This window comes from Antechinus flavipes, chromosome 3 (genome assembly GCF_016432865.1).
Source record: "Antechinus flavipes isolate AdamAnt ecotype Samford, QLD, Australia chromosome 3, AdamAnt_v2, whole genome shotgun sequence".
Lineage (NCBI taxonomy): Eukaryota > Metazoa > Chordata > Mammalia > Dasyuromorphia > Dasyuridae > Antechinus > Antechinus flavipes.
The window spans coordinates 280669405-280696706 of NC_067400.1; the positions used below are offsets into that span (position 1 = coordinate 280669405).

Below are 27302 nucleotides of genomic sequence, written 5' to 3' on the forward strand. Positions count from 1 at the left end.
GTACACATAATATTGTTGTTCAGTCATTTCAGTCGTATCTGACTTTTCATGACGCCATTTGGAATTTTTTTTTGGCAAAGATTCTGAAGTGGTTTGCTATTTCCTTCTCCAGTTTATTTTACAGATGAGGAACTTGAGGCAAAAAGGATTAAGAGATTTGTCCTACAATGAAATATTTGAGGCCAGTTCCAATGATCTTTTGATGAAGAGAACCATCTATACCCAGAGAGAGAAACTGAGTGTGGATCACAACATCACATTTTCACTCTTTCTGTTATTGTTTGCTTGCATTTTTTTCCTTTTGGATCTGATTTTTCTTGTGCAGCAAAACGTTGCATAACTTGTATTTAACATATATTTTAACATGTTTAACATATATTGGATTACTTGCCATTTAAGGGAGGGGATAGAGGGAAAGAGGGGAAAATTTGGAATACAAGATTTTGCAAGGGTCAATGTTGAAAAATTATCCATGCATATATTTTGAAAATAAAAAGCTTTAATTAAAAGAGAGAGAGATTTGTCCAGGATCACATAATTAGTAAATATCTGAGGCCAGAATTGAACTCAGAAAGATGAGTCTTCTTACCTTGAAGGACTACACTCTATCCACTGCACCACCTCACTGCTCCCTATATAGCCCTTACCAAATAGTTAATAAACAAATAATGAGTTGTTTCAGTCACAACACCCCAACTAAACAAACTCAATTTGAGCAAAGTATCCCAGCAGTTACGGGGATTTGTTGAGTGATTTTCAGGTAGCTGATATATCCTGTGGATCTGAATTACTGTGAACTTTCAAGTTTTATCCCAGAGAGGGGGAGATATTCAGATGGGACAGAATGCATGTGACAGGACAGCAAAACTGACATTGGTCAGAAGGGTTTTATTTGTTGGTTTGTTTTTATTTACTTATTAAAGAGCTTTTTCATTTGAGTGCCCATGACTATGTGTAGAACTCAGGAGTATGAACATTTCTTCCACTTATGGATCCCCAAGGAGCTAGCAAATTTGGCTATTTAGATTTTATCAAAATGTGAAAAACAAAGCTCACTGACTTATTAGTGATAATTGGAATTTATGCCAAGAAAGCCCAGCATCCAGGACCAGCCCTGCTCATGTCCTTTATATGAATATTATAGTTGAATTTCTAACAAGAATATATTTCTCCCCTTGCCTGCGTACCAGAGGGGTCTAAAGTACCAGTGAAGTGGCAAAGGGAAGTTAGTTTGTAAGGGAACTTTGTCAGTTTGTATTCCCTTTTTCTTTTTCCCTTCTAGACTCTGACCGCACCTGCCCCATTTGCAGATGAAACCAGCTGCCAGTGCCAAGCCCCCCATGAAAAATTGACCATTGCTCAGGCCCGCTTGGGAACACCAGGTGAGGCCATTTCATCTTATTCACACAGTGTTGGCTGCCTTGAAAGGAACCAGGGACAAGCAAAGGAAAACAGGGAAGGCATTTCATTATCTAAGTCATACCCTTAAGATTTATAGATTCATATATAATCAGGGCCAAAGGGCAAAAAACTCACAGCAATAAAAATACCTAGAAAAAATTAATAAAAATCAGCATAGAATATATAGAATAAAAGACCAGTTTTAACAATATGTCCTGAAGATGAACAAATTTGGGATCTGCGAAACAGATGCATCCATCTACTAAACAAATGCATTCACTCATTCATCACATTGCTAGGCCCTGATGATTTAAAAAATGAAATATGGCATTAGTCCTTCCCTCTAAAACTGTAGGATGAAAAGACAAGTTGCTCTTCACAGCTTTTACCACAGAGTATGGTAAAAAGAACTCTAGATTTGGAATTATTCAGATCTCCATTCTGTTGTTATTGCCTGTATGACCTTGGACAAATCATTTAATCTCTCAGTTTCCTTATGTATAAAATGGTCCCTTTTTTGCCCCTACATCTGCAATTTCAAAATCAAAATATTCAGTGAACAGTAATGAAATGAGCTAAACTGAAAAAAAAACACCCCAACAATTAAGTAGTGATAAAACAGGTGATTGATTGCCAAAATGAATGATGCAGACAGTAAGTCCTAGAGAAATTTAGAGAATGGAGAGAGATCCTTGTACCCTGGTATAGTTAGGGTATGTGGGATGTAAATTGATGTTTGAAGGACAAGTAAGATATGGATAGACAAGAGTAAAAAGGGAAGATTTTCAGATGATAAGAATAGTATCAAAAATGGGGATTGTGAATGAATAAATGTGTTATGTGTCAGAATAAGAAGACTAATCTGGCTAAAGTTGAGTTCCAGTGATTTGAGAAATTCCCCTGGTTGGACAGCAATGGGAAAGAAGTTTGGATAGCCAGTGCTTTTGAAATCTTGTTCACCTGTGGTTTAACCTGTGGTTAATTTTAATGGATAAAGGATGACATGGATCAAATCTTCTCATAAGATACTGCAAAGAAACAAACAATAAACCCTCACTGTAATTAATTTTATAAATGATATTTAATTAAACACCAATGAAGCAACATCTGAATTTTATGAGAGTATAAGTAAATTATCAAACATCAGACTATACCACCATAAAGAAAACAAAAACAAAACAACCTCTTTTTGTAAATATATATATATATATATATATATAGAAAGAGAGAGAGAGAGAGAGAGAGAGAGAGAGAGAGAGAGAGAGAGAGAGAGAGAGAATGAGAGAGACAGAGTGTCTGATTTGAACCCAAGGAATTAGATTGCAATTAAGTTTTAGAGATTTTTGCAGTTATGCTACTTTTATTTTGAGGAAGAAACAATAATAAAAAGAGAAATACTTTGGCAGTCCAAATCCAATATTACCAGCACTAAGCTGGCAAGGGATTTCAGAACTCAGTTGACTCCCTCTCTCAAGCACAAAGTCTGTGGGAGTATAGAACCCAAGATTAGCTGAATCTCACTCAATTAAAAAATGACTTTCCTTAAGAAGGTGGAGAGGACATATGTATGGCATTTAATGAAGTATATCACATGTAGACTTTCAATTAAATTTGCAACTCAACCTGAACACATAATTCTATTTTTTAAAATGTCTATAAATAAAGAATTGTAAATCTTCCCAGTAATCCTAAAGATGTGGCAGACACAGAAAAAGATGGAACCTACTATAAAAGGATAGAATTAAGTTACAGATTGGTACCTCTCCAAGGGTTCCATTAGCTTGATACCTTGATATAAAGTCTTGAGAATCACTAACTCCAAACTGAGTGGGAGAAGGAAAAATATGTGAAAACAGCTATAATATCTTTTAGGGCATGCTAGCTTCTGTTTCCGTGATTCTGTAATATTTTTTCCCCTATGCTTTGGATGCTGACTTTTCCTATTCAACTCTTGGAATTCTTGGTTTCCTTTAAGACTGCTTTAAGGGGGCAGCTAGTTAGTGCAGTGTATAAAACACCAGCCCTGAAATCAAGAAGACCTGAGTTTAAATCTGGTCTCTGACACTTAATATTTCCTAGCTATGAGACTTTGGGCAAGTCACTTAACCCCAATTGCCTTAGCAAAAAAAAAAAAAGGAAAAAAAAAGACTGCTTTAAGAATTTAAGACTGTTGCCTTTTACAGGAGACCTTTCCTGGTCCCTCCCCCTCTCCCAACAGTTATTCCCTCTAAGGTTTGCTTTCAGCTATTCTTTGTATATGTTTATAATTTTGAAAATATACATATGTTTTATGCATATATATATTTATATGTAGTCTCATATTTGAATATAAGCTCTTTGATGGCAAAAACTGTTTTTGGTTTTGTTCTTAATGTATTCCTAATATTTAGCATAATGCCTGGCACATAGCAAGGACTTAATAAATGCTTCTTGATTGATTAATTGATTTTTTTATGTATGTTGTATTGTTTACAATAGATTCATGGTCTAGTCTTTAGTATATGAATGATCCATAACTCTCAGGACTTGATAGCCATTGTCACTAATAATTCTAGTAAACGTCATTAGATGTGCTGGTGAACTACTTGGATGATCCTAGTCTTCCCCATTCTTCAAATTCAGACTAATTGCTTTAAAAGCAAGAGGCAGTTGTTATCAGAATGTGACAATAATAGAAATAGAATGTCTATTCAGTAAACTTTGCTAATGGACAAACTCAGACACACTAAGGATTTTTTGTCATTGATAAATGTATAATCTAATTGTTTCTGAAAATATTTAATGATACTCTTAAAAAAAAACCAATCAGCATCACTTCTGTCCCCTTCCCATATTCCCCAGTTACCCCATGCCTCAGATGTCCAGAATTCCTCTCAACAGCTATTTCACCCAAGATCTTATCTACCTTCCCCATATCCTAGAAAACTGGAATATAATTCAAAAATAACAATAGATGTGAAATATTTTAGCAATGTTCTTGTTGTAGCGATTGTTTGGTAGTAAGCCTAGCAAAATCAGTACATATTCAATGAGGGGAAAAGACATTGAGAAAAAGAAGAACAAAATTAATTTTTGAATGGGTTTTATAATTTTTAGGAATTGGATTAGAAATATCACTATCAGGGGCAGCTAGATGGCACAGTGGATGGCACGCCTGCTTTAAGAGTCAGGAGTTCAAGTTCAGCCTCAGACACTTAATACTTCATTTGCCTCACAAAGTTAAAAAAAAAAAAAAGGGAAATATCACTATCAAAAAATAGTAAAAACCCTCTAGGTAAATTCCACAAAAGAGGGCCAACACTTAGCATTGAAAGTTCCCCGTAGATATTATAGGTGTAGCTCCTTATCAGTGAAGGGCTGATTGGAAATATTTTTTTTTTTTAAACATGGAAGGAAGGCCTGAAGGATCATGAGAGATTTGTTCTGAATGGAGAGGAGAAAGGTGAATGTACACCAGTGGTGAGCGTGTGTTGCTACCCTGAATTGAATATAATCATGAGCAGTGGGAACCTTTTCTAACTCATCAGCCCATTTTCCTTGTACAGAATTTGCTGTTGCCTGGGTGCATCTGTTTGCTGCTCTGTGGGACAATAAAACAGCTTATTCCTTCTTTCACCCACCCTGTAGCTGCCAAATGAACTCTCATTGAAACCCTCAGGTGTTTTGGAGTCTCTTTAAACCTTATTTGTTAACATCTGTACTTTTACAAGGGGTTTTGTTTCCAGATAAAGATAAATTATCTTTGTTGCATTCTGGGCAAAATTTTACTATAAAAGGAACGGATTACAGAAGGAAAAAAAAATCAAAACTGGTATAAACTTACCCCTACGTCCATATTAGACTCCTCTCACTAACAGCTGGAAAAAGGGCTTCGTAGGTACTGTCATAGCTTTTTTTAATATTCTATTCTTACACATAGGTATTTAATTCATACCTGTAGAGGTCCCAATCTATGCAAAGCATAGTTATAGTACTCTGGGGAATAAAAAAAATGTCCCTGACCTTGGATAAATTAAAATCTAATAGAGGGGACTTCTGGTCAAAATGACAGTATAAAATGGGATAGACTAACCAAATTCTCACTTGCATACTCCAAAGGAAAATAAAACAAAAGAGCTTCAAACTGTATAATGATTAGGAAATTAAAAAAAAAAAAGGAAATAGAAAAAAAAACCTATAGTGCCTACTTTCATCCTGTCTAGAAAAAAAAAGGGATACTTCAAAATCTATGGGTGCCACGTAGGGGATGTCCAGACAGAGAAGACCCGGAGGCCCAGCCCTGGGAGTACTCCAGATTTTCATAGCCTCAGTTACTTTAGCCTGGAGGCCTCGGGACAGTCCAAAGTGGGGGGCAGCACCAGGGATGCCCCACATCAAAAGAGGAGAAAGCAAAATGGAAAAGGAAGTAATCAACGTGAAAGCCATAGGACATTGCATCTTTGAAATCCGGCAACCCTAGAACTGAACCTGCCCTATTAGCCTTGAAGAACCCAGTAGATGCTGACCCGCAGGTGTTCTTTCTTCTCCATAAAAGCTCTGTCTCTAAAGTGGGAGAATTGGAGATGAACTGGTGTCCTGGGCTGGCCTTGACTCTGGCCAGTCCCCTGGTCCTTTAAGTCTTACTCTTTCTTATTGCAGAATAAGACACTAATTGTTTTTTAGATTTAACAAAAAGGGATTTATTGAGGCAAGGATAAGTGATATTCAACCAACTCATTTATTTAAATGAAATTCCCTTGCTTGGGTGAGTTACCCATTGGGTTTTCAAAAAACCAAAAGTCAGAGCATACTGGATTTCCTTGTGGCCATTCTATACTGGGATGATGAGGGAAAAAATGAACCTAAGCCTAGAGGATGATATTGATGTTGTTGTTCATTAGTTTTCGGCCATGTCTGACTCTTCATGACTCCATTTGGGGTTTTCTTGGCAAAGAGAAAGGACATTTTCCTCTCATTTTACAGATGAGGAAATGGAGGCAGACATAGTTAAGTGATTTGCTTAGGTTCATACAGCTTGTAAGTGCCTGAGCAGGATTTGAACTTAGGAAGATGAGTCTTCTTGACTGTAAGCTTGATACTTGATCTATCGGAACACCTAGCTGCTCTTTGGTAGCAATACTTTTAGGAAAAAACTAGAATAACTTAGATGGATGAGGTGGGGAGGAATAGTTAGGACACCTGCAGACATAAACAGATTGCATATATTATCAACCATCACTTTCCTGTAAAAAAATGGCATTTTCCATGTGGGAAATGCATAATTAGTAAAGGAGGTGGTTCGGGGCAGCTAGATGGCCCAGTGGCTAGAGCACCAGCCCTGATATCAGGAGGGCCTGCAAATCCAGCCTCAGATACTTAATACATACTAGTTCTGGGAAAGTCACTTAACCTCAAGTGCCCCTCCCCTACCAAAAAAAACATAATAAGAGGGTTTTCATGTAGCTAGTGACTTCAAGTCTGAATCCAGCTCTGCTACTCAAGAAATATCAAAAAACAAAAACAAAAAACCCTAGATGAAGAACGCTACCATATCGAGTAGATTTTCTTTGAAACATTTCTATGGGAATAGCATTTCACTCAGGGTGAAATGATGTGGGGTGGACTGTTTTGGAGAGAGTACCTCCATTAATGAGATGATAGATTCATTGACATATAAGTAGAGGAGGAAAGAGAACATGAATGAAATGACCTGAGTGTTGGATGTGGATGGAGGCAAAGGATCTGGGTAAGAATCTCCATTTTGCCACTTGACCTTGGAGAACCCAGTTCACCTAGGAGAATTTCAATATTATCACTAACATAAGAACATACCTACCGTGAAGATATGAAGGTCTTCTAAAACCTTCCCAGTCTTAAAATCTTTAAATAGGTTATAGCATTGTAGACAAGGTAGTTGAGAAAAACTATCAGACGGAAGATACTAAAGGTAGGAGAAAATAAAAAAAGGGGAAAGAGAGAAAGAATAGCATTAGAAATGTTATGGATTGTAGATTCAAACACATTCACTCTTTGTAATTATCAACTATCAATAGTATTCTTCATTTATAAAAATAATTTTTAAAGAAATTTTACAGATATCTAGATTTGTGACAATCCTTGTGTAACACTCTCTCTAGTTTATTCCTCAAAATTACACTTTCACATATGAACTGGGTTACCAGAAGGTGACCACAACCTGGAGTTCTAGGGTTAACCTTGTGGATGACTTTTTCTATTACTGTAGTTCTCCAGCTCCCACTGTGTATATCCGATTAACAATCAGTCAGTATGTTAAATTGGCTTTTAGCAAAGGCATTTACCAAGATGATATAGTAATAACAGTTGGAATTCATTCTCTCCTCCTAAAAAAATATAAAGGGCACAATGACCTACAAACACACACAATATTCTTTGAGACAGAAGACTCAAACTTAGAGTATAATAATAGAAGTGAGGTACGCATGTAGGATACATATACTGCAAAACTATTTAAACTCATCAGGGATGGGACTTTTTTTTTTTTTTTTGATCAGCCAATGCTGTTTGGGTAGATTCTTGATCCAATTAAAGAAGTTTATATCTGATAAAAGGAACATTGGGTGTAGACATATTATGTTTATACATTAAAGCCTATTTGTGCATGACTACCTTCATTTTAAAATTTATTTTCTAATGTTAAACTGAAGCACCACCAAAGGGGCTTTTCTGTATGAATAGCAGAAAACAAAAAGAAGGTTTTCTATGAAACCATGAATCTGTTTCATTCTGATTGTATAATTTTGTGTGTGTGTGCGCGCGTGCGCATGTGTATGGTTGTATGGGTATATAAATGATAAATTTTGCATATTATTTTCAAAACCGTCCTGCTTATCTTTGCTTCCTTCTAAATTTCCTTCTATTCTCATCTGAGCATTTAAACAATGAGTCTTTTTGAGGGGTCATCTCTATTAATATCATCCCTTCAAACGTCCCCTGAAATTAAAAGACAAAAAGAAGGGAAAAAACCTTCTTGACTCTCCTTTGCCTATTTTATTTGTAAGTGAAGTTGATCTTATGTATTTTTATTCATGCACTCCAATTAAGAGAAATAGCAAATTTTAATCCCTCTTCTTGTTTTATACACTAGTTTATCCTTCCTTTTACCCTCAGAATAGAATTTCTCTGCCTTTAATTCCTTCAATACATTTGGAATATAGTAATATAGGTTATGAAGAGACACATTTCTTCTTTCCTCATTAAAATACTAGTACTACATCATCATAGCTTTCTTTCCAATTGTTTAAATAAATTTATTTTTCTAGGATTCTCTTGATCCTTATGTTTGTATTTCAAAGTTCAGCTCTGATCTTTTCACCCAGAAATGTTTATAAGTCTTATCCATTAAAATCCTTTCCCCCCTCTTCAATAGGATTATACTCAATTTTCCAAAGTAAACTTTTCTTAGTTGTAAGACTCTACATTTTGTTCTTTTAAATAGCATTTTCCAAGGCTTTCTTGGATTTTAAATAGAAGCCTTCAGGCTTTGTATAAACCTCACTGTAATTGGTTGGTACTTGAACTGATCCTTTCTAGGTGTTTGCAGTATTTCCCCCTAGATAAATGAATTCTGGAGCTTGATTATGACATTATGAGGACCTTTCCTTATGGGACTCCTTTCATGAGGTGATTGGTGGATTTTTTTCTATTTTTACTTGGCCTTTTGTTCTAATAGATTTAGACATAGTTGATTAATATTTTCTTGAAATAGGGTTGAGACTTTTTAAAAATTATAAATGTTTCTTAAGTAACTGACCCAGACAATCTTTCTTCTTAATATCAAGTTACTTATTATCTTTCCAATTCTTTCCACAAGAGCTTTTTTCCTCTTTTTTTATTCTTTTGCTTCATTTCTTCTGAGTACTTGTGTAGTTCCGGTATACAATCCATCTTTTCTTTTGAATCTCTAATTAACCGTTAGATTTATAATACTTTAAATACCAGTTGATCTTTTCATCAGCTTTAGTTCCTGAATTATGGCTTTGTGCCAGAGTGAGATCCCAAACCTTATTATAATTTTGAATGTTGGGTGAGATGGGAGGGGTGCTGTTTGATCTTAATATTTCCTAAATTCTTGTGCTGACTTCTACCTTCTGAGATTAGGTTCCTCTTGGATCTTTGAAATTCAAAATGCTAAATATTCAGGGTCCTTTACAGACCTCAGATCCCTTTATATAGCAAAGCTGTTCTAGTTTAGGCAGTGTAGCCCCAAGTCAACTTAAGGTCCTCCTCACGCTAGTATAGAACCTCTCATGTCCCCATCATAAGACTTCTTTGGGGAAACCCAAAGAGATGGTTCTTGCCACCTCTGAACTCAGAGACTGGAAGGTAACATGAGAACAATCTCTGGATGAACCTGTGCTAGCTTTGTTCAAGGTGCCCCTTTCTCATTGTTTGTGAGGAGTGCCTTCGATGATGTCATTTACTGCAGTTTTTCATTGGATTTCTTGATCATTATTCTTTGTTATGAACTTCAAGGTTTTGCTAGAATAGGTTTCCTGTTTAGACAACCATCTTGGCAAGATGAGGCAGGGAAGAAAACTCCCTCTCACACTTCTATAGAATGTAAATATGTTAATGTATACATTTACTTAGTATTTGTACAACTTTCTGTTTTGCTTATTATATTCTTAGATTCCAGGATATTTAAATGAAGCAAAGACCTAATATGCAAAGATTTATACATTACTCAGCACAATACCTTACCCCAATGAGCATATCATAATTGCTGTTTATATAAGATCCAGTGAAGTAGAAAGCTGAAATAAGCTAATTTCTTTTTCCTATTTCATGAATTGGGGCTACTGACCTTTAAGAATAGGAGGATCCTAAAATACTCCTGGAATCAAAGAAATATGAAATTGTAATCAATATTATTTGGAATCAAGTACATTTTATTATATACCAATCTAGTTATCCATGTTGGATGTATATGGTTATTCCAGATTAGCTGGAATACTTAATTAATATCTATAATCATTGTAGATATGCAAGAATTAGCTGCAAATTCTTTTTTGATAATGCCAGTTTGAAAGTGGAAAGAATGTCATGTATCCTATTATGTTTCTTTTCTCATTGTCTATAAACCAGTAGATTTATCAGATTTGAGAAGCTCTGGTTGGTGTTGAGATTATTAATCCTGGTTACATGATATACCAAAGACTTCTTATTTATCCAAAAGGACATTATAGATTTTTCAAAATATTTAAATTCACTTTGACATAAGACATGAATGTACACTGTACAATTTTAGGTTTTAGTATATAAAATTAAATTAACAATGACAGCTTGTAATCATTCAAAAGAGACTAAGATTCCCTATTCTAATTTAGGATGTGGCTTTACACATATATCTTTATATACATTGTCTGCTGTCTCACATTCCCTGCTTCTTGGATTAATTTATCTCAATGACTTCAATCAATAGTAAAAACTTAAATCCTGGCTAATTTTAATTTCCTTTCCCCCAAGATATATGTGTATATGTATGTTATAGCGAGCAGTCTTTCATTAAAGTCAAAATGAATAAGCTTATTGGAATCAAGGGTGCTTTGCTACACTGCAAAGTAATTTCTATTTTCAAAGACTAATTTAGGAGTACAGGAAAATCATGTGAAGCCAATATGTGTTTCTTCAAAATAGTGTTTAATCTGAAGTAACTGCTATTCCCCCAGCTGACTTGATCCTCCGTGATTTGCTCTTAAAAGATATCGAACAGTGTGAATCTAGTTAATTCAGCATTCTTTTCCTTTATCCCTTGTGTTTCAAATTAATTAGATTGTTTTGCATCTAGAAAGAATTATATACTCTACAACTATCACATCATTAACTTGGGGATGGCATGGTTCTTTTGAGAATACTGTTCTATCATATGGCTTCCTTCCTTCCTGTCCCTCGATCTTCTAGGAAATGGCCTATTCCTGTTCAGGTACAAATTGAAGCCGACAGGAGTAACCCAAGAAAAGTGAGACCAGTGAGCACTGGACAGAAGGGCTTGGACTTTGGAAACTATTCCTGATTACCAAATGGCTCCTTTCATTTCAGCTCCAACCTTGCCCTCTCCCTTGTCTCAATTCTGAGCTATAAAAGATTATCTACAACTATGAAAAATGAGCAAAATGAGGACAGAAACATATTGTTCTCTGATATAAAATCATAGAGCTAAAGCTGGAAAGGATACCCTTGACCCCAGAGCCAGTAATTTTTCCATGGTTCCACATTGCCTCTCTCATGCTTACTAAAAAAAATGTGTGTTCTCATTTTGCTCTCTCCTGTGCTGTTTATAACGCAACTCTAAGTTTTTGCAGAAAGCCAAAATATTATTTAAATCAGAAAATAAGGATAGATGTTATACCTTGTTCAAATAAGCCTTTTATTGCCGTTCACTCATTTCAGTGATATCCAACTCTCCATGACCCCATCTGGCATTTTCTTGGCAAACACAATAAAGGATACTAACAGGGGTTTTCCATTTCCTTCTCCAGCTCATTGTCCCGACTGACATAGTAAGTTAGATTTGAACTCAGGGAAAATGAGTCATCCTGATTTTTTACCTTAAAAAGGTGTAAAACTGTGCATGCGGGAGCCATCCATTTAAGGAGAATTCATCTTTTAAGATCATTTTAGTCCTGGAAGTCACACTTCTTTAGGACCCTCTCTGCATCCAGAGCTCCTCTTATTGGAGGAGATTAGTAGAGAACTTCTGTTTAAGGATGGCTGAATCCATCATCTCTTCTCCTCTCACCTGATTACACTCTTCTGGACATCTCCCTCATCATGTCCCTATGCAGGTTACCTTCCTTCCCTGGTCCCCACTTTTCAGCTTCCTTTTGGGTATTATCTTCCCTCCATTAAATTATGAGCTCTTTTGAGGGGCAAGAACTGTTTCCTTTTTTTATCTATATTCCCAGCACTAAGCACAGTGCCTGGTATATAGTAAGTATTTAATAAGTATTTATTGACTAACTTGACTCATAAATGTTATTTTCCCCCCTTTCTGATGACTGTGTTTTCTTTTGTTCATAGTTGACAGACCTGTTAGAGTGTATGCAGATGGAATATTCGACCTCTTCCACTCTGGCCATGCTAGAGCACTTATGCAAGCTAAAACACTATTTCCCAACAGCTACTTGCTGGTAGGAGGTAAGACCTGAATTTTCCCTTCATTCCTTTATCCAGTTCTGAAGTGGATCTCCTGTCTGCCATCAAAATAAAATAACTAAAATATTGCCATGTTTTCAATTCAGACTGAATAGTGATGGCAATAATTTCTAATTTGCCTGTGTTCTTTTGTCTAATCTCTGAAAAGAAAATAGCTTAAATAAAAATCAGTTAGTGGAATCTAGGAAGGACAACGACTCCTTGGAATCAGGAGGAATTGAATTCAAATCCACCCACAGAGCCTTACAAGCTGTGTGACTCTGAGCAAGTCATTTAACCCCAATTGCTTTCCCCAAAAATATCATGCAGTAGCAGAAAGAGAATGGAAGTAGATACCATCTATTCTCAGTGCCCTGGAATGATAAGAACTGTATGGATAACTGGGCTTTCCATAGTACTTTTCTCCATGAAATTCAATCACTTAGTAGACATAATCTTATATTTCTCAGAGGATTTAGGGCAAAATAATTTTATTCTTATTTTTACATAGGGAAACACTAAGAAAAATCAGAATGACTGTGGACAAATATGGTCTCTGTTTTTTATACACATTTAATATAGTACTGTGAGTAAAGTGGGAATTTAATAAAAGCTTGAATGATTCAATTGGATATTTATACAAAGTATGTCAGAGAAAGAGATTTACATATTGTATGTAGGGCCAGTATGAATAACTAGGTGGGAGGGTGAGAAAGAGCCTCTATTACTAAGTCCTAACATACTTTCCTCAAAAGACATGTGCTGTTAATTTAATTTAATTTAATTTAATTTTTTTTGGTTGTTTTTTTTTTAATTTTATTTTATTTAATAATAACTTTATATTGACAGAATCCATGCCAGGGTAATTTTTTTACAACATTATCCCTTGCACTCACTCCTGTTTCGCTTTTTCCCCTTCCTCCCTCCATCCCCTCCCCTAGATGGCAAGCAGTCCTATATATGTTAGATATGTTGCAGTATATCCTAGATACAATATATGTTTGCAGAACCGAACAGTTCTCTTGTTATGTGCTGTTAATTTTAAATGAATGCTCTTATTAAGACCTTTTCTGTGCTCTTAATTCAACACCTACCATAAGCTAGGCACTGAGGTTACAAAAGCAAAAATGAAACAGTTCTTGCTCCCTAGAAGCTTACATTCTACATGAGAAGAATAATATGTACACAAACATATAAAGACAAATTATATGCAAGGTAATTTGAGGGAAGGGTTAACCACTCAGAGAATTAGGAAAGGATCTGAGTCTGAACTTTGGCTGTAACTACAGATTACAAGAGGTAAAAGTGAGGAGAGGGAACAGTCCAAATTTTGGGGCCAGCTCAGGCAGAGGTATAGAGACTGATGGAGGAACATTGCATGGGAGAGACAGCAAACAGATCAGTTGGACTGGAACAAAATAAAATACATGAGGAATCAAGTGAAATGTCTAGAACAGTGGAGACTGCAGGTGCTATGGGAGAGCCAGGTAGGCTGTACTGTTAACTATCCAAGGATGCTCATTCAGCATGCTCATAATCTCGGTCCCTCTCCCTATTCATGGTGGTGGTTGTTGCTGCTCAGTAGTTTGTCACCATGGCTGACTTTTTGTGACTCCATTTGGGGTTTTCTTGGCAAAAATACTAGAATGGTTTCCCTTTTCCTTCTCTAGCTCATTTTTACAAATGAGGAAATTTAAGGCAAACAGAATAAAGGGATTTATTCAGAGTCCCACAGCTAGTAAGTGTCTGAAGCCAGACTTGAACCCAGGAAGATGAATCTTCCCCATTCCAGGACCAGACTCTATCCACTATACCACCCAGCTGGCCTTTTCGGGATATGAGTTTCCCTTTTCAAGTAACTTCCTTTTTCCTTCATGTCATGTCTTGGCTTTTAAAAGCCAGGCCAACAGCAAAGTTGTTGAAGGGATGATACAAAGGGAGGGATGATACTTTTTTTCTCTTGTAGTTCTTGTTCTCAGACTTACAGTTTCCTCTCTACAGATATTTGAATCCCAGATTCGGGCTATACAATTCAATATTATTTATCCATTTTGTTGAACTTTTCAAAAGTAATTCCCAAATCCTCAAGTTCAGTCCACGCAAGAATTTTTATTTCTCTAGAATAAAAGATCTCTCTTTTATTTGTGAAGTTTTCTTAGAGTACATCCATGTTTGAGCCCTTTTACTGATCAATAGGTTTTTTGCATTTGTCTACTTAAAAAGCCAAGAAAACTTTTAAAACAAAGGTAAATGCCTCCCAATATGGGAGGGAAGGTGACAGTGAGCATAGAAAATAATTAAGTGACCCATCTTACATCCCATCCCCTATTTGGGGAGGAAGAGAGGGGAAAATAGTATAAAATCACCAGTCCTTTTTCCCCAATCATCTGGATTAAGAGCATATGATTTTCCAAGATTTCATTTAAATTTGCAGCATCCTTACTGCCTTGATTCAGGACTCCACAGTCACCTGTAACCTCCTATTTGCTCTCCTCCTTCCTTTTTGCTTCCTCATTTTTTGTGTACTTGGCTTCCATATCGACTTCTCCTGACCACAAGTCTCCTTCCCCAAGGTCAGGATCAGTAATTCTTTGCAGTTTGCATTCAGGTCAACTCCAAAATCTCCTTGGAGGTTGGAGAATACTGGAAAGAGGACAGCCAACTCTAGCCCCTTCCCCCAAAAAATAGCCATCTCTACCCCAAAAAACCTAGCTCTCTTTGCTCCTCACCCAAATCTTTTAATGAAACTTTAAAAGGTGGGTTATAATCAGTTGAAGGCAAATTGGAAAAGACTTTTAAAACGCCAACCAAAAGCATTCTAGTGATGGTGAGGAGCCATTAAAGCTTTTGAATCAAGGATCAGAAGAATCATATCACTATTCTGCTGTCCTGGGGAATAATGAAATCCCATCAGTGCTTTTCTCTGGATCCAAGTATTCACTGAAGACAAATTGAGAATGAAAAAGTTTTACTAATCAATTAGCTTAGAAATACATGATATCTTAAAGAAACACAAAAATTATTAAGTCACTTGGACATAGCAATATTCTTCAGCTTAACTCTGCCTGCCCCCCTGATCCTGTCCCTGGGGTCTTGGTATTCTTTATTATCAAAAAGCCTTCCCTTGTTAACCTTGCTTTAGTTCCTCTCTTGAGTGGTAGGATTGAATGGGTTCAGCCCATTGTGTAAATTCTGTAGCCAGTTTCTCTAGGGAGTATTAGAATAGTAAAGAACATATTGAACATAATAGATAGATAAAAGACTTTCCTCTTCTTTGGGTAAGCATCAAGAAGTATAAGAGGGAAAGACAAAAACAACTGCCTTCTTTCAAATGGGGCCAGATGATGTCTCAATAAACTTGGGTCATTAAAAATCCCTGATTATTTTCATGACTTACTTCCTGGAATTAGTAGGGAGTCTAGAAGTAGAGAAAACTTTATTTATTATGAGCTCTAGTTTTCCAGAGAAAATTGACTTTTCTGTGCTTAAAAATATATTATGATGTAGAAAAGGAAAAGGTCACTAATACATGCTTGTTAAGAAAATGAATAGGCGGAAAGGTTGCTTGAGAGAAGAGAAAGTAGGAAATGAAACAAAATTGTTATGAAGATAAAACACAGGAAATAATTATGATCAATCTTCTTTTTAAGGGGCAGAAAGGCAACGATAGCTGGACCCTAAATTCTATAAAAGGAACAACTAGGTGTTGCCATATTGTATGAAGAGCCAGGTCTGGATTAAGACAGATTTATTTTCCTGAGTTCAAATCTGACCTCAGACACTTACTAGATGCTATGCAGCTGTGTTTCCCAGATAAATTATACCATAATGGACCCATAAAATATTTAAATGACTCATGGCAGATTGTTATGTTGTTCTCAACCTTAGCACAGGGTCTCTGGAGTCACAGTGTGAAAAGACTGAGTAACCATGAGGAACAAAATGGATAAATACTGTCTAGTGCACAATTGTTGTGAGTCACTCAGCCATTAAGGCTTAGAGGCAAGATCTGAAATCAGGACTTTCTAACTTTAAGCCCAGCACAATGTGTACCATGTCATGATATTTCTCTCGGTGTGTTCCCCTCTCTCTTTCTCTCTCTTTCAGTATATATATATATAAAATGTTTTATATAAATAAATATATATGTCTTACATATAATATATATAAAACATAAATGCCATAGAAGCTTACCCAAACCACCAACATAGGGATATGTGCATATGTATACAAACATCCTATGCGTGTATGTATATAGATAGATATAGATGTGTATATCTGTATCTTCTCCTAATACCTTATAGCATAGAGATTGATCTGGGCTCTTAAAGAATATGCTAGCAGAGAGAAAGCTCCAGAAGTTTCTACCAAGCTATTGTTAGTTTATAGGAGTAATGTTTTGAAATTGGACATTTCCACTTATTTGGGAATCAGCTGAGAAGAGTGAAAGCTCATGGTTTGGGAACTTCCCCTGGAGTATTTAAGGGTACCAGATAAAGCAGGAAGAGAGTTGATATAAAGATAGTTTGGTCATATGTGGAGTTCAGATCACAGGGATCAATAATACTTTGGGGGATCATCAATGTCTTTTATTTCTTGTTCTTCAACCATTTTTAAGTTCCATTTTAACTACTATCTATTTTCTCCTTTGAGTCACTGAATATAAATTCTTTATAAAAATTCTCTACTCCTTTAACATAGTGCAGTAGAAAGGATGCTAGGCTAGATTTGGAGTCAGCAGGGTTTGTTGTTGTTGTTCAGATATTTCAATATTGCCTCCCAATGACCCCATGTAGGTTTTCTTGGTGAAGACACTGGAATGGTTTGCCATTTCCTTTTCCAACTCAGTTGACAGATGAGGAAACTGAGGCAAACAAGGCTAAGTTACTTGCCTGGGGTCACACAGCTAGTAAGTGTCTGAGGCCAGATTTGAACTCAGGTATTTCTGGCTCAAGGAGGGCACTCAATCCATTGTACAACCTAGATACCCAGGAATCAGACAATATGGGCATAAATTTCCTTTTTGATTATAAACAACTATCTGAACTTAAATTTCCCATCTATAAAACAGGAACAGGCAATCTCACAGGGTTGTGATAAAGCTCAAATGAGATAATGCATGTAAAGTGTTTTGTAAACACATGCTGTGTGTCATCTGCTATTATCTTCTAAAACAGATGTTAGGCAAGTTGCAATTATCTTCATGATCATCTCTGCTTATACTCATTATCGTCATCATGCAAAGTTGATGACTAACTGTCCCATAAAATTATATTTCTTGTTCCCTTTGAGTTCATGATGAAACCAATTCTACCAAATCTTTGCCTTTTTGAGGAGAGTCTCAGAGTGCTTTCTCCTTAGGCCTGTTAGTTTGAGTTTATAGATCACTCCAACAGTTAAAAGCAATTAAAATAAGATAAAAGTTTACTTGCATAGATAGCATAGACAGAATATTCAACAAGGATACTCTAGTACCAAGCTTAGGCAGATGTACCCTCTGTGACAATTCAAAGATCAAATGACTGAGGAAGCAAAGTTTGGAGCTTACAAGCTTATCAATTTCTTAAGCAATATTTGCCAACTGCCCCACAAATTGGGACCAGTAGCATTCCTCAGCTTTGGCTCTGGACCTCTATTCAGGAAGAGACAGACTTGTATACATTAAAAATAATCAAATCAGACCAATTAATTAAAAATTAACCTGGATAATTTCATTTTTTATTGGGAGGATAGATTAGAGACTTTCAATTTGGGAGGAGAAAGAGCAAGTGCAATTCCCTGAAATTAAAAAAAAAAGTGGTGTTCCATTCCTCTCATTCTCCTTATAAACAAAGGAAGATGAGAAACAATAACTGATGGATCAGTATGGTGCCAATTTTCAAATAAGACATAGAGGTTACTTGGGATGTATAATTTTGAGAAAACTCCTTCCATCAATCTTCTGGTCATCATAATCTGGGTCCTTAGTTAAGGCTCTCTAAGCAACAATCAGAGCGGTCATTCTTCCCAGCCATACAAAGCTAGGTTCAAAAAAATGCAATAAAGCTTTCTCACAATTCCTACAACTGAATAAAATTTTTTTCTCACAGAACAGAAATTGGACTAAGCTCATAATTAAAGAGAAAGGGAACTGAGCTAGCTACAGAACTGAGTCACAAGGAGTCAATGTGTTCACTCAATTCCCACTCTTACTTAGTTTTCTAATCTCCTCAGTTCTTCACCTTTTTCTGCATGTGTAGCACATTACAAATGAGGATTCTTGTCATTATCAGTCTCATTAAGTCCAAAGACAAGGCCAAATAGAAAAAGAAATAGTTTGGTCATGTGATAATAGCTAACATACTTTTATAAAATAGTACATTTATAAAATACCACATGTATATATATTGTATTTATACATATAGACAGAAAGATGAAAGGAAGAGATATGATAAAGGAATAGATGGAATAGATAAAGGAATAGTGAGAGAGAGAGAGAGAGAGAGAGAGAGAGAGAGAAAGAAAGAGAGAGAGAGAGACAGAGAGAGACAGAGATATACAGGGTATCCCAATAGTTTTAGTGCAGTTTTAAGCTTAGAGCTGCACTGACTTTAGTTAGTCTGGTAAGTATATTGTAAGAGTTTTCAGCAAAATTGAAGGATTGTGGTCCCTACCAGACAGATGTTGAAATATAAAAGGAAAAATTGCCTGGCAAAAAAATAGACAGACCTTCCCCAGAGAAAGGATGGGAGGGTTAAATAGCTCATTTACATATAAAAAAGACAATAAACTTGCCTCCAGGGCATAAACTGAACTCTTGTCACGCATCTGCATACAATTTCCTGAGAAGTACAGGTAAGACTGAATTGAAACTAATCATTTTAAATTAAAGGTTCTTAACCTGGGATCCAGGGACCTCATGGATATATTGTAGGGGAAATGTAAACTTGAAAGGAAAAAAAAAGATATATAAATATATATATATATGTATATATATATATATATATATCTTTATTTGAATATGATAGTACATATATTATTTTAATCATTTAAAAAACATTATTCTGACCAGAATGTCAAAGGGGTCCATGACACAAAAAAGATTAAGACTTATGCCCCAAGCCAAGGCAGAATAATTTTGTGATTGAAGGGCTTTTGAATCACAAAGATTCATCCAAGTACCTTAGTTTCCTCATCTGTAAAATGAAGGGAGAGAACCAGGTGATGTTGAATGTTTCTTCCAGGTCTAAGTTCACCTGCATCTCTCTTTAGAATGATACACTCTACATTTATCTACATGATAAATATCATGTATCCACATGACACACATTTGTGTTTTCTCACACATTTCCTCTTTATTTTGTCCTTCTTCCATCTAAGTGGATAGTCTGATAATTCTTTTTTATTTTGTCCTTCTTCCATTTAAGTGGGTAGCCTTATAACTTCTGTCTCAACCCTTTCAACCTGTTACTTGTGGCAGTTTCATTTTGAGTTTGTGTCCCCTGTGTTTTGCAAAGGAAGGACACTTTATACAAAATCAGTTTTTCAGACAGTTATTCAGACAGTAGAGGTGATTCCACCATTTTGAATTTCTGCTTTTAAAAAATCCATATTGCAATTAGTAAAATCATATGACACTCTATTACTGCCACCTAGTGGTCTTGTTACCCACTTGTAAATAGTCACTTTTTTTTTTTTTTTAATCAACCTTTGGTCTGATTAAAACTGTTTTCCTTAGGGGCTACATTTATACTGCTCTGTGAGTACGTCTGTTCCTTTTAGAGGACTACATGATCTCTGTTAGAGCCGGCTTCTTGTTCAACCTGGGCAGCGCACTTTCAAGGCCTGAGTGTCCTAGAACATTCTGCTCTGTTCCCTACCCCTTTTAGCTACATTTTACTAGCCCCAAATCTTTCATTTTGAAGTTGAACATCATTGCATTAAAGTATGAGTAGCTTAATAAGACCACAAAAGATAATTAACTGATGCTCAAGCTCAAGAGGAATGCTTGATGAGTGTCATACTACGGCAAGAACCAGATTGGTCATAGTTGCCCCCGTTACTTGCCCTGCTTTTATAATGTACCACGGCATCTTTGGAGGAGGGAAAGGCAAACCACTCCAGTATCTTTGCCGGGAAAACCCCAAATGGGATCGTGAAGAGTCACACAAAAAGCAACTAAAGATAACGAATGGCATCTTTAAAAACCGTCATTGGTATGGATTTTACCTTACCTATATAACAGCCCCATAAAGTAAACCCTACTGTGCTGTAGGACTGCCGGCTCTCTGCTTAGCTTATCTCAGAAATGACCAAAATTGGAAGTGAACTGTTTCATTATCACTGATGCTACAAGGTATTGGGAGTCAATTGACACATCCCAGTGAAGGCTGAGGTAATTTTAAAAGACAAAAACTCTCCAATTTTAGTTCCAAAAAGAATTTGAGGCTACTTTGAAAGATAAATATAACTTTCCCCCCAAAAAGAGATTAAAAACAAAACCAGAACAGGAACAAACAAGAACCACAAAATGAGATATACTTAGACCAGGTAAAACAATGTTGGCAAAATATAAAACAACTAATTTAGAATCATGACATCTGGGTTTTAATCCTGGCTCCACTGTAACTCTTTTGAGTCTTACTTTTCTAGTCAATAAAATGGGAATGGTATAAAATTTGTACAATTATCTTGTGAGGTTATTGTCAGGAAAGCACTTTGTAAAATTTAATTTCTATATTATGTTTGTACCTATTTTTCTAAAACATAAATTCTATATTTTGTGAGTTTTGTAACCATCATGATTTTCTTAAAATCATAGCTATGATGTTGCCAAAACAATGTGGAACCACTTCTAGGAATGCTTTGTGGTTCAAGTCCCAAGCTCATCTCAAGTTCTTACTGTCAACAAGATCAGGGAGCTAAAAGCTCACCTCGACAAAGCATTTTACAATTTGCAAAACTCTTTATAGACATTATACTGATTAAGGCTCAGTATAACTCTATTGGACCAAAGCTATCATTATCTTTATTTTACCCAGACTTGAAACCCAAAGAATTTAAGTGATTTGTCCATTGTTAGGAGTAGACCTAACACCAGCAGCACTCTGTTAGCAGAGTTACTTAGATTTAGAGATGAAATGAAACACTTGTAAGTCATCACAGCTATCAAAAGGAGTTTTACTTTTCACTAATATAGAAAGGATATACTAGAATAAAATAGAACTTGGGTTTTTTAGAAGGGACACCCCTTCATCTGACTCCATTTGGCAGATGAACAGAAAGATAGAATATATTAACTAGCATTGTCTGATTGTATCCCAGATCTTTTTGTCTCAAAGTCCAGTGCTTGATCTGTTATGCCTGACTGCCCCTAAAATAGTTTGTTCATAATAAGTCTTTTCCATAATGTGCTAGAGACCTGAAGAAAAATTTTCATTTTTTACTAGAATTAGGCTTTGGATAATGTGAAAAACAGTATTTTAATAATTTCTTTATTTTTAAGATTAATCCAAATATGGTCTCCCACTATTTGCATGAAGATTATTAGGAGAATAGCATTCCAATTCCCATTTTACAGATGATGAAACTCAAAGCAAGACTTAAAAGACTTGTATCAAAACCAAAGCTGTAACATGGGTATCTTTTTTTCTGTTCTGTAGTCTTTAATGAAATCTTCTTTGATCATTCTGGTTTGCTGGACCATGCTTTTCAATTTGGATATATCTCTTTCATGCAATATAGTAAGACGAAAAGCACGAAAAAAAGATTGCGTATGTGTCTTCATACATATATGTGTGAAGATGAATATTCTTCAGGACCTAACTACAGCTAGCTCTTCATGATTCAACACTTGATTATCCATGTCATGCATTAGTCACTCCTTTTCTTTCTACTCTATCTTCCTCTGGCCATCTCTCTTTTTTTTTCCCCTTTTTCTTTTATGATTAGCAATTTTTCAAGACAGTAGGCAGGGGATGTGAAAGGCTTTGAAACTGAGAATGGGTAGTTGGGATAATAACTTCAGTAGGAGGTTTGATGGGAAATGAGGTTGAATCTAATAGCTAAAATGAAATGTCTGGTTCATCAGTCGATTGATTGCAGCTCTTATCTTCCGTTACTGTGGGTGGCTGTAAGCGAGCTGAAGCCGATCATCCTAACCCTTCCAGTTCTGTGATGCTCCCCCACACACATACCTTTTTGGGCTAAATTAGTGGGATCCTCTTCAAGGACATCTGATTAAGTCTGGCAAAAGCCTAGATGTTGTAAGCATCTTCACTGACTTTGCTTGTTTGTTTGTTTTCAGTTTGCAGTGATGACCTCACTCACAAATTCAAAGGCTTCACAGTAATGAATGAAACAGAGAGATATGAGGCTCTCAGGCACTGTCGTTATGTAGATGAAGTCATCAGAGATGCTCCATGGACACTCACACCAGAGTTCTTAGAAAAACACAAGGTATTGCTCATTCTTCCCCATCCTTTCCATGAAATCCAGTAGTTGGCAAGGCAAGTTAATGCTAAAAGACTTTGCATCCCTGAAAGCTACTATATATACATACCTCAGATTTCTTCAACAGAGAGAAAAGGGGAGACATTTGGATATCAGAAAATTATATAGTTTGCATCCCCCACCAGCTCTTAACATTAAAAAAAAAGTAAGGTTAAGTTCCATTTGAGTGATTTTCCTATTTTTAAACTGGCTAACAAAAAAAGTATGTGTGTGTAACAGTAGGAAAATCAAACAATTTTCCAGTGAGAAGGGAAAAAAAGGAAAACTACAAAATGATTCTCTTCAATCCTGGGTTTTTATTTTATTTTATTTTTCTGGGTATTTATTTAACACAATTACAAGCTCAGCCTATGCTCAGCATGATGGGAGAGTAAAAGTAAAAGATATAGTTCTTGGCCTCAAGGAGCTTACTGTATTCTTAGTAAGAAAAAATTAAGATTTAAAATAAAAGTAAGCAGTACAAGGCAGTGTGTAAGCAACTGATGTGCTCGTTTGTGTTGGTGCAGTTTGGAGAGAAGGCAGATCAGTGAATATTCAGGGCCCAATGAAGATCACATGAAAGAAGCCAGATTGAAAACTAAATATTGAAGATGGGTAAAAATTGAATAGGAAGCCAGAAAAAATGGAGTATGAAGAACAATTTGTGTTGTGTTAAGTGACAGTTATAGTCACAAAATATTCAATTTCATTCCATTTAACTGATTAAAGCCTTAATATGTGCAAGCTACTCACTGCACTAGGGGCAAAGTGCCTTATGGTCCAGTAGAGAATTGACAAGCATTGAGATTGGCCCTGGGATCTCAGTGACTGCAGGTAATTCCCAGGTGAGGAAACCCCCCCCTTGTAGCCACATTGTTTATAAGCTTGTAATCTTAGAGAGTCACCCAGAATACTGAAAGATTGAGTGATGTGCTGAGGACACACCAGCAGTGTGAACTTGGCTTCAAATCTAGCCTTCTATCCAATAAGCCATGTTGCTTCTAAGTCAGCGAAGAAGGATATGCTGTAGTGTGATGTAAAAAATGTTTGAGAGATAGAATTTATAGATAACTAATCATTTTATTAATAATGCTAGCATGTTATTAACAAACGGCAGGTCATTTGGGTATCTCTCTTGGAGCAAAGACCCCTTATGGACTCACTTAATGCTTATATGTTCTTAGAAAAATGGGTATTTCTGAGGATGGAAATCAACCCTGATTGCTTAACAGTTAATGAGAGAATGGGGTATTCTAATGAGGGTTTGATCACTTAGTTTTGGTCAAAGAAAATTATCTTTTTTTGTTTGTTTTTGCTGAGGAAATTGGAGTTAAGTGACTTGCCCAGAGTCACACAACTATGAAGTGTTAGGTGTCTGAGGTCAGATTTGAACTGAAGTCCTTCTGACTTCAGGGCTGGTGCTCTATCTACTACGCCACCTAGCTGCCCCAAGAAAATTATCTGTATCCTTATCACCCACCTGACAAAAAGGAGGCCCACATTTTCCCAGGACCTGTCTGAATAAACACAATAAGCTCCTCAATTCATCTAACTTTATATTTTGAACAGATTTGAGTCTTCCTCTCAGTAACACCCAAGTAACAAGGTCTACCTGAAAAATCTACAAGATTTTTTGAATATTTGATTTCTAAATGAAAAAGTAGAAAAGGGGAAAAAAAACCTTGGTCCTAATTCAATAATTGGTTACTAAATACAAGAGACAAATAATAATTTCTTTCATTAATAAAGATGCAGTTTGGGAGTTTGGAGGGGCAAGAGAACACATTCTCTTGGATAGATACATTTGATGAGAATTGAGTGAGAGGAAGAGAGTCTTTAGAAAGTCTTCATGAAGGAGGTAGTATGAGATGTACTTCAAAGGATGAACAGGATTTTCATATATTACAGAAAGCAAGTAAGCAAACAAACAAAATCTTAAATCTAGAGTATGGTGTTGGATAAAACACTAAAAGCTCTTTACTGAACGGGCAAATCTTTTCTGAAGCTCAGTTTCCTCACCTGTAAGTTTGAAATGATACCTTGCCAACCTCAGAGCTATTGTGAAGTTTAAGTGTGAATATGTATGGAAAGTACTTTATAAAATATAAAGCCTTATTATTATTATTATTAAGCCCTATTATTATTATAAAGTCCAATTATTACTTGGAGAAGGAATGGAAAAAAAAAAGGTTGGATAAGCAAACTAGAACCAAATTATTGAGGACCTTGAAAAGTCAGGCATTAGGTTGTCAATGTTTTTTTTGTTTGTTTGTTTCTTTGTTTTAATAAGGAATGACATGAAGAAAGCATTGATTTTTAGGAATATTCCTATCTAATCTCAGCATGAAGGATAGATGAGAGGGAGAGCAAAAAGTAAGAAATATTGATATGGAGGCTATTGCTGTCATTTAGATATGAAGGGAGAAGAATCTGGACTGAAGTGCCAGTGGCTAGAGAGGAAAAATAGACAATAAAGATATTTTGAAGTAAAATAAGCAGGTTTCAGTGACTCCATTAAATGAGGGAAATGAAGGAGAGCAATTAATTGAATTTGATTTCAAGATTCCAGTCCTAATTATATGGAAGAATAATTGTGTTATTGATAGAAAAGATGGGGGAAAAGGTACAGAGAGATATTCAATTTTTACCAGATTGAATGAAAATGATAGTGAGATGATACATAATGCAAAAAGTCAGAAATTATAAGATCAAATTTTATTATTTTCTTCTACCTTTCTCTGCACCCACTATATGTATAACAAAGTGCAAATCACCTAATTTCTCTGAATCTCAGCTTCCTCATTTCTAAAATGGGTATGATAATACCTATAGCCAGGGTGGGTCATGAGGGTCAAATGAGAAAAAGAGTGTGAAAGTGGTTTACAAAGCAAGATGTGGTACAGACATATGAGATATGACAATTATTAACTGTGAGGCTGGAAAGGGGACAGACCTGGAGGTAGAGATTTGGGAACTATCAGTAGAGTCAGTCAATAGTTAAATATTTATTAAACACTACTAAAAGCCAGATACTGTGCCAAATTCTAGAGATGTAAAAAAGGTAAATAACAGTCTTTGTTTTCAATAAGTTCACAGTCTAATGAGAGACAGCATGCAAAAAATAATGTACAACAAACTATTTATACAGGCTACATAGGAAATAATCAAAAGAGGGAAGGTACTAGTATTAAGGCAAATCAGGAAAGGATTCTAAGTTTGGATTTTAGATACTTGAAAAAAGTCAAGAAAGGCCAGGAAGTGGAGATGAGCAGGAAAAGCATTCCAGGCTGGGAGACAGAGATTATAGAATGTAGGAAAATGAATGGTTTTTTGAGGGAGAGAAGAATACAGGCACAAGAACTAAACTCTAGAACATGCCCACAGTTATAATGTAGGGGGAGAAAGAAGAACTAGAAGAGAAAATAAACTCAACTTTCTGAGCTTGGATCCCACTGGATTTAGATAGAAATAGTGCAAAATGTCCTTGATGAGAGGATTCTGACCACAAATATGAATTTCAAATTCCCAACTCTCTCTCTCTCTCCCAAGACTTGGATACCACTCTTTCCCCACCCTCCAGCTCAGCTGTAATATTTCCCTTTCTCTTTCCTGGACAGATTGATTTTGTGGCCCATGATGACATTCCGTATTCCTCTGCTGGTTCTGATGATGTTTACAAGCACATAAAGGAAGCAGGTGAGGATCCTCGGCCATTTCTATTCATACTATCTCATTCAACAGTTAAGGACTTGTTCCCACAAGGTTCCAGTCATATTTGCGTATATAAAAGTCCCAAATGAAAACTGAACATTCATGGGTAGGGCTATTTTATCTAAAAATGACTAGACAAAATAATTTAGAGAAGTGGGCACCTAACTAGTGTGTCATGTCCCACTTCTTCCTGAAATAGTCCTGAGTCTTTTTCTAACTCAGTAATACTACCCCCTTCTCTTATTACGGCTCAGTACTTCTTCAGTCACCTCACCTCCATCCACTGCTAGCCTCCTATGTCTTTTCCTGAGAGTCAGCTCATTAATCCCCCTGGGTACCTGCAGCAGCTGGGGCAGCACAAGTGCTCCTAGGGTCTCCAGATCAGTTTGTGGTTGCCCCCTTTGTTGTCCCTGTGTTCTGATAGAAAGGCTGGTGAGTAAGAACTGCCTCTTCTCCATACCCCTATCCCTAATTCTCTCCAGATTTTAGTCAAGAGTGAGTTTATTCAGGATGAGGAAGGCTTGAATAAGATGTGGTCTGCATCACTAATCTCATTATATTATTTC

At 36.1% G+C, this 27302-nt stretch overlaps 1 protein-coding gene across 5 annotated transcripts in view; it reads left to right on the top strand.

Moving 5' to 3' along the window:
- Positions 1-27302, top strand: part of PCYT1B (phosphate cytidylyltransferase 1B, choline) — a 113722-nt gene that overhangs the window by 57203 nt on the left and 29217 nt on the right. For 4 of the 5 annotated variants that reach the window (XM_051985082.1, XM_051985083.1, XM_051985080.1 and 1 more), the window contains exons 2-5: positions 1283-1382; positions 12442-12558; positions 22841-22992; positions 26643-26721. In XM_051985082.1, coding sequence (XP_051841042.1) covers positions 1283-1382; positions 12442-12558; positions 22841-22992; positions 26643-26721 — 448 coding nt within the window. The remainder of the gene's footprint in view (positions 1-1282; positions 1383-12441; positions 12559-22840; positions 22993-26642; positions 26722-27302) is intronic. The other variant, XM_051985084.1, reaches the window with a different exon arrangement.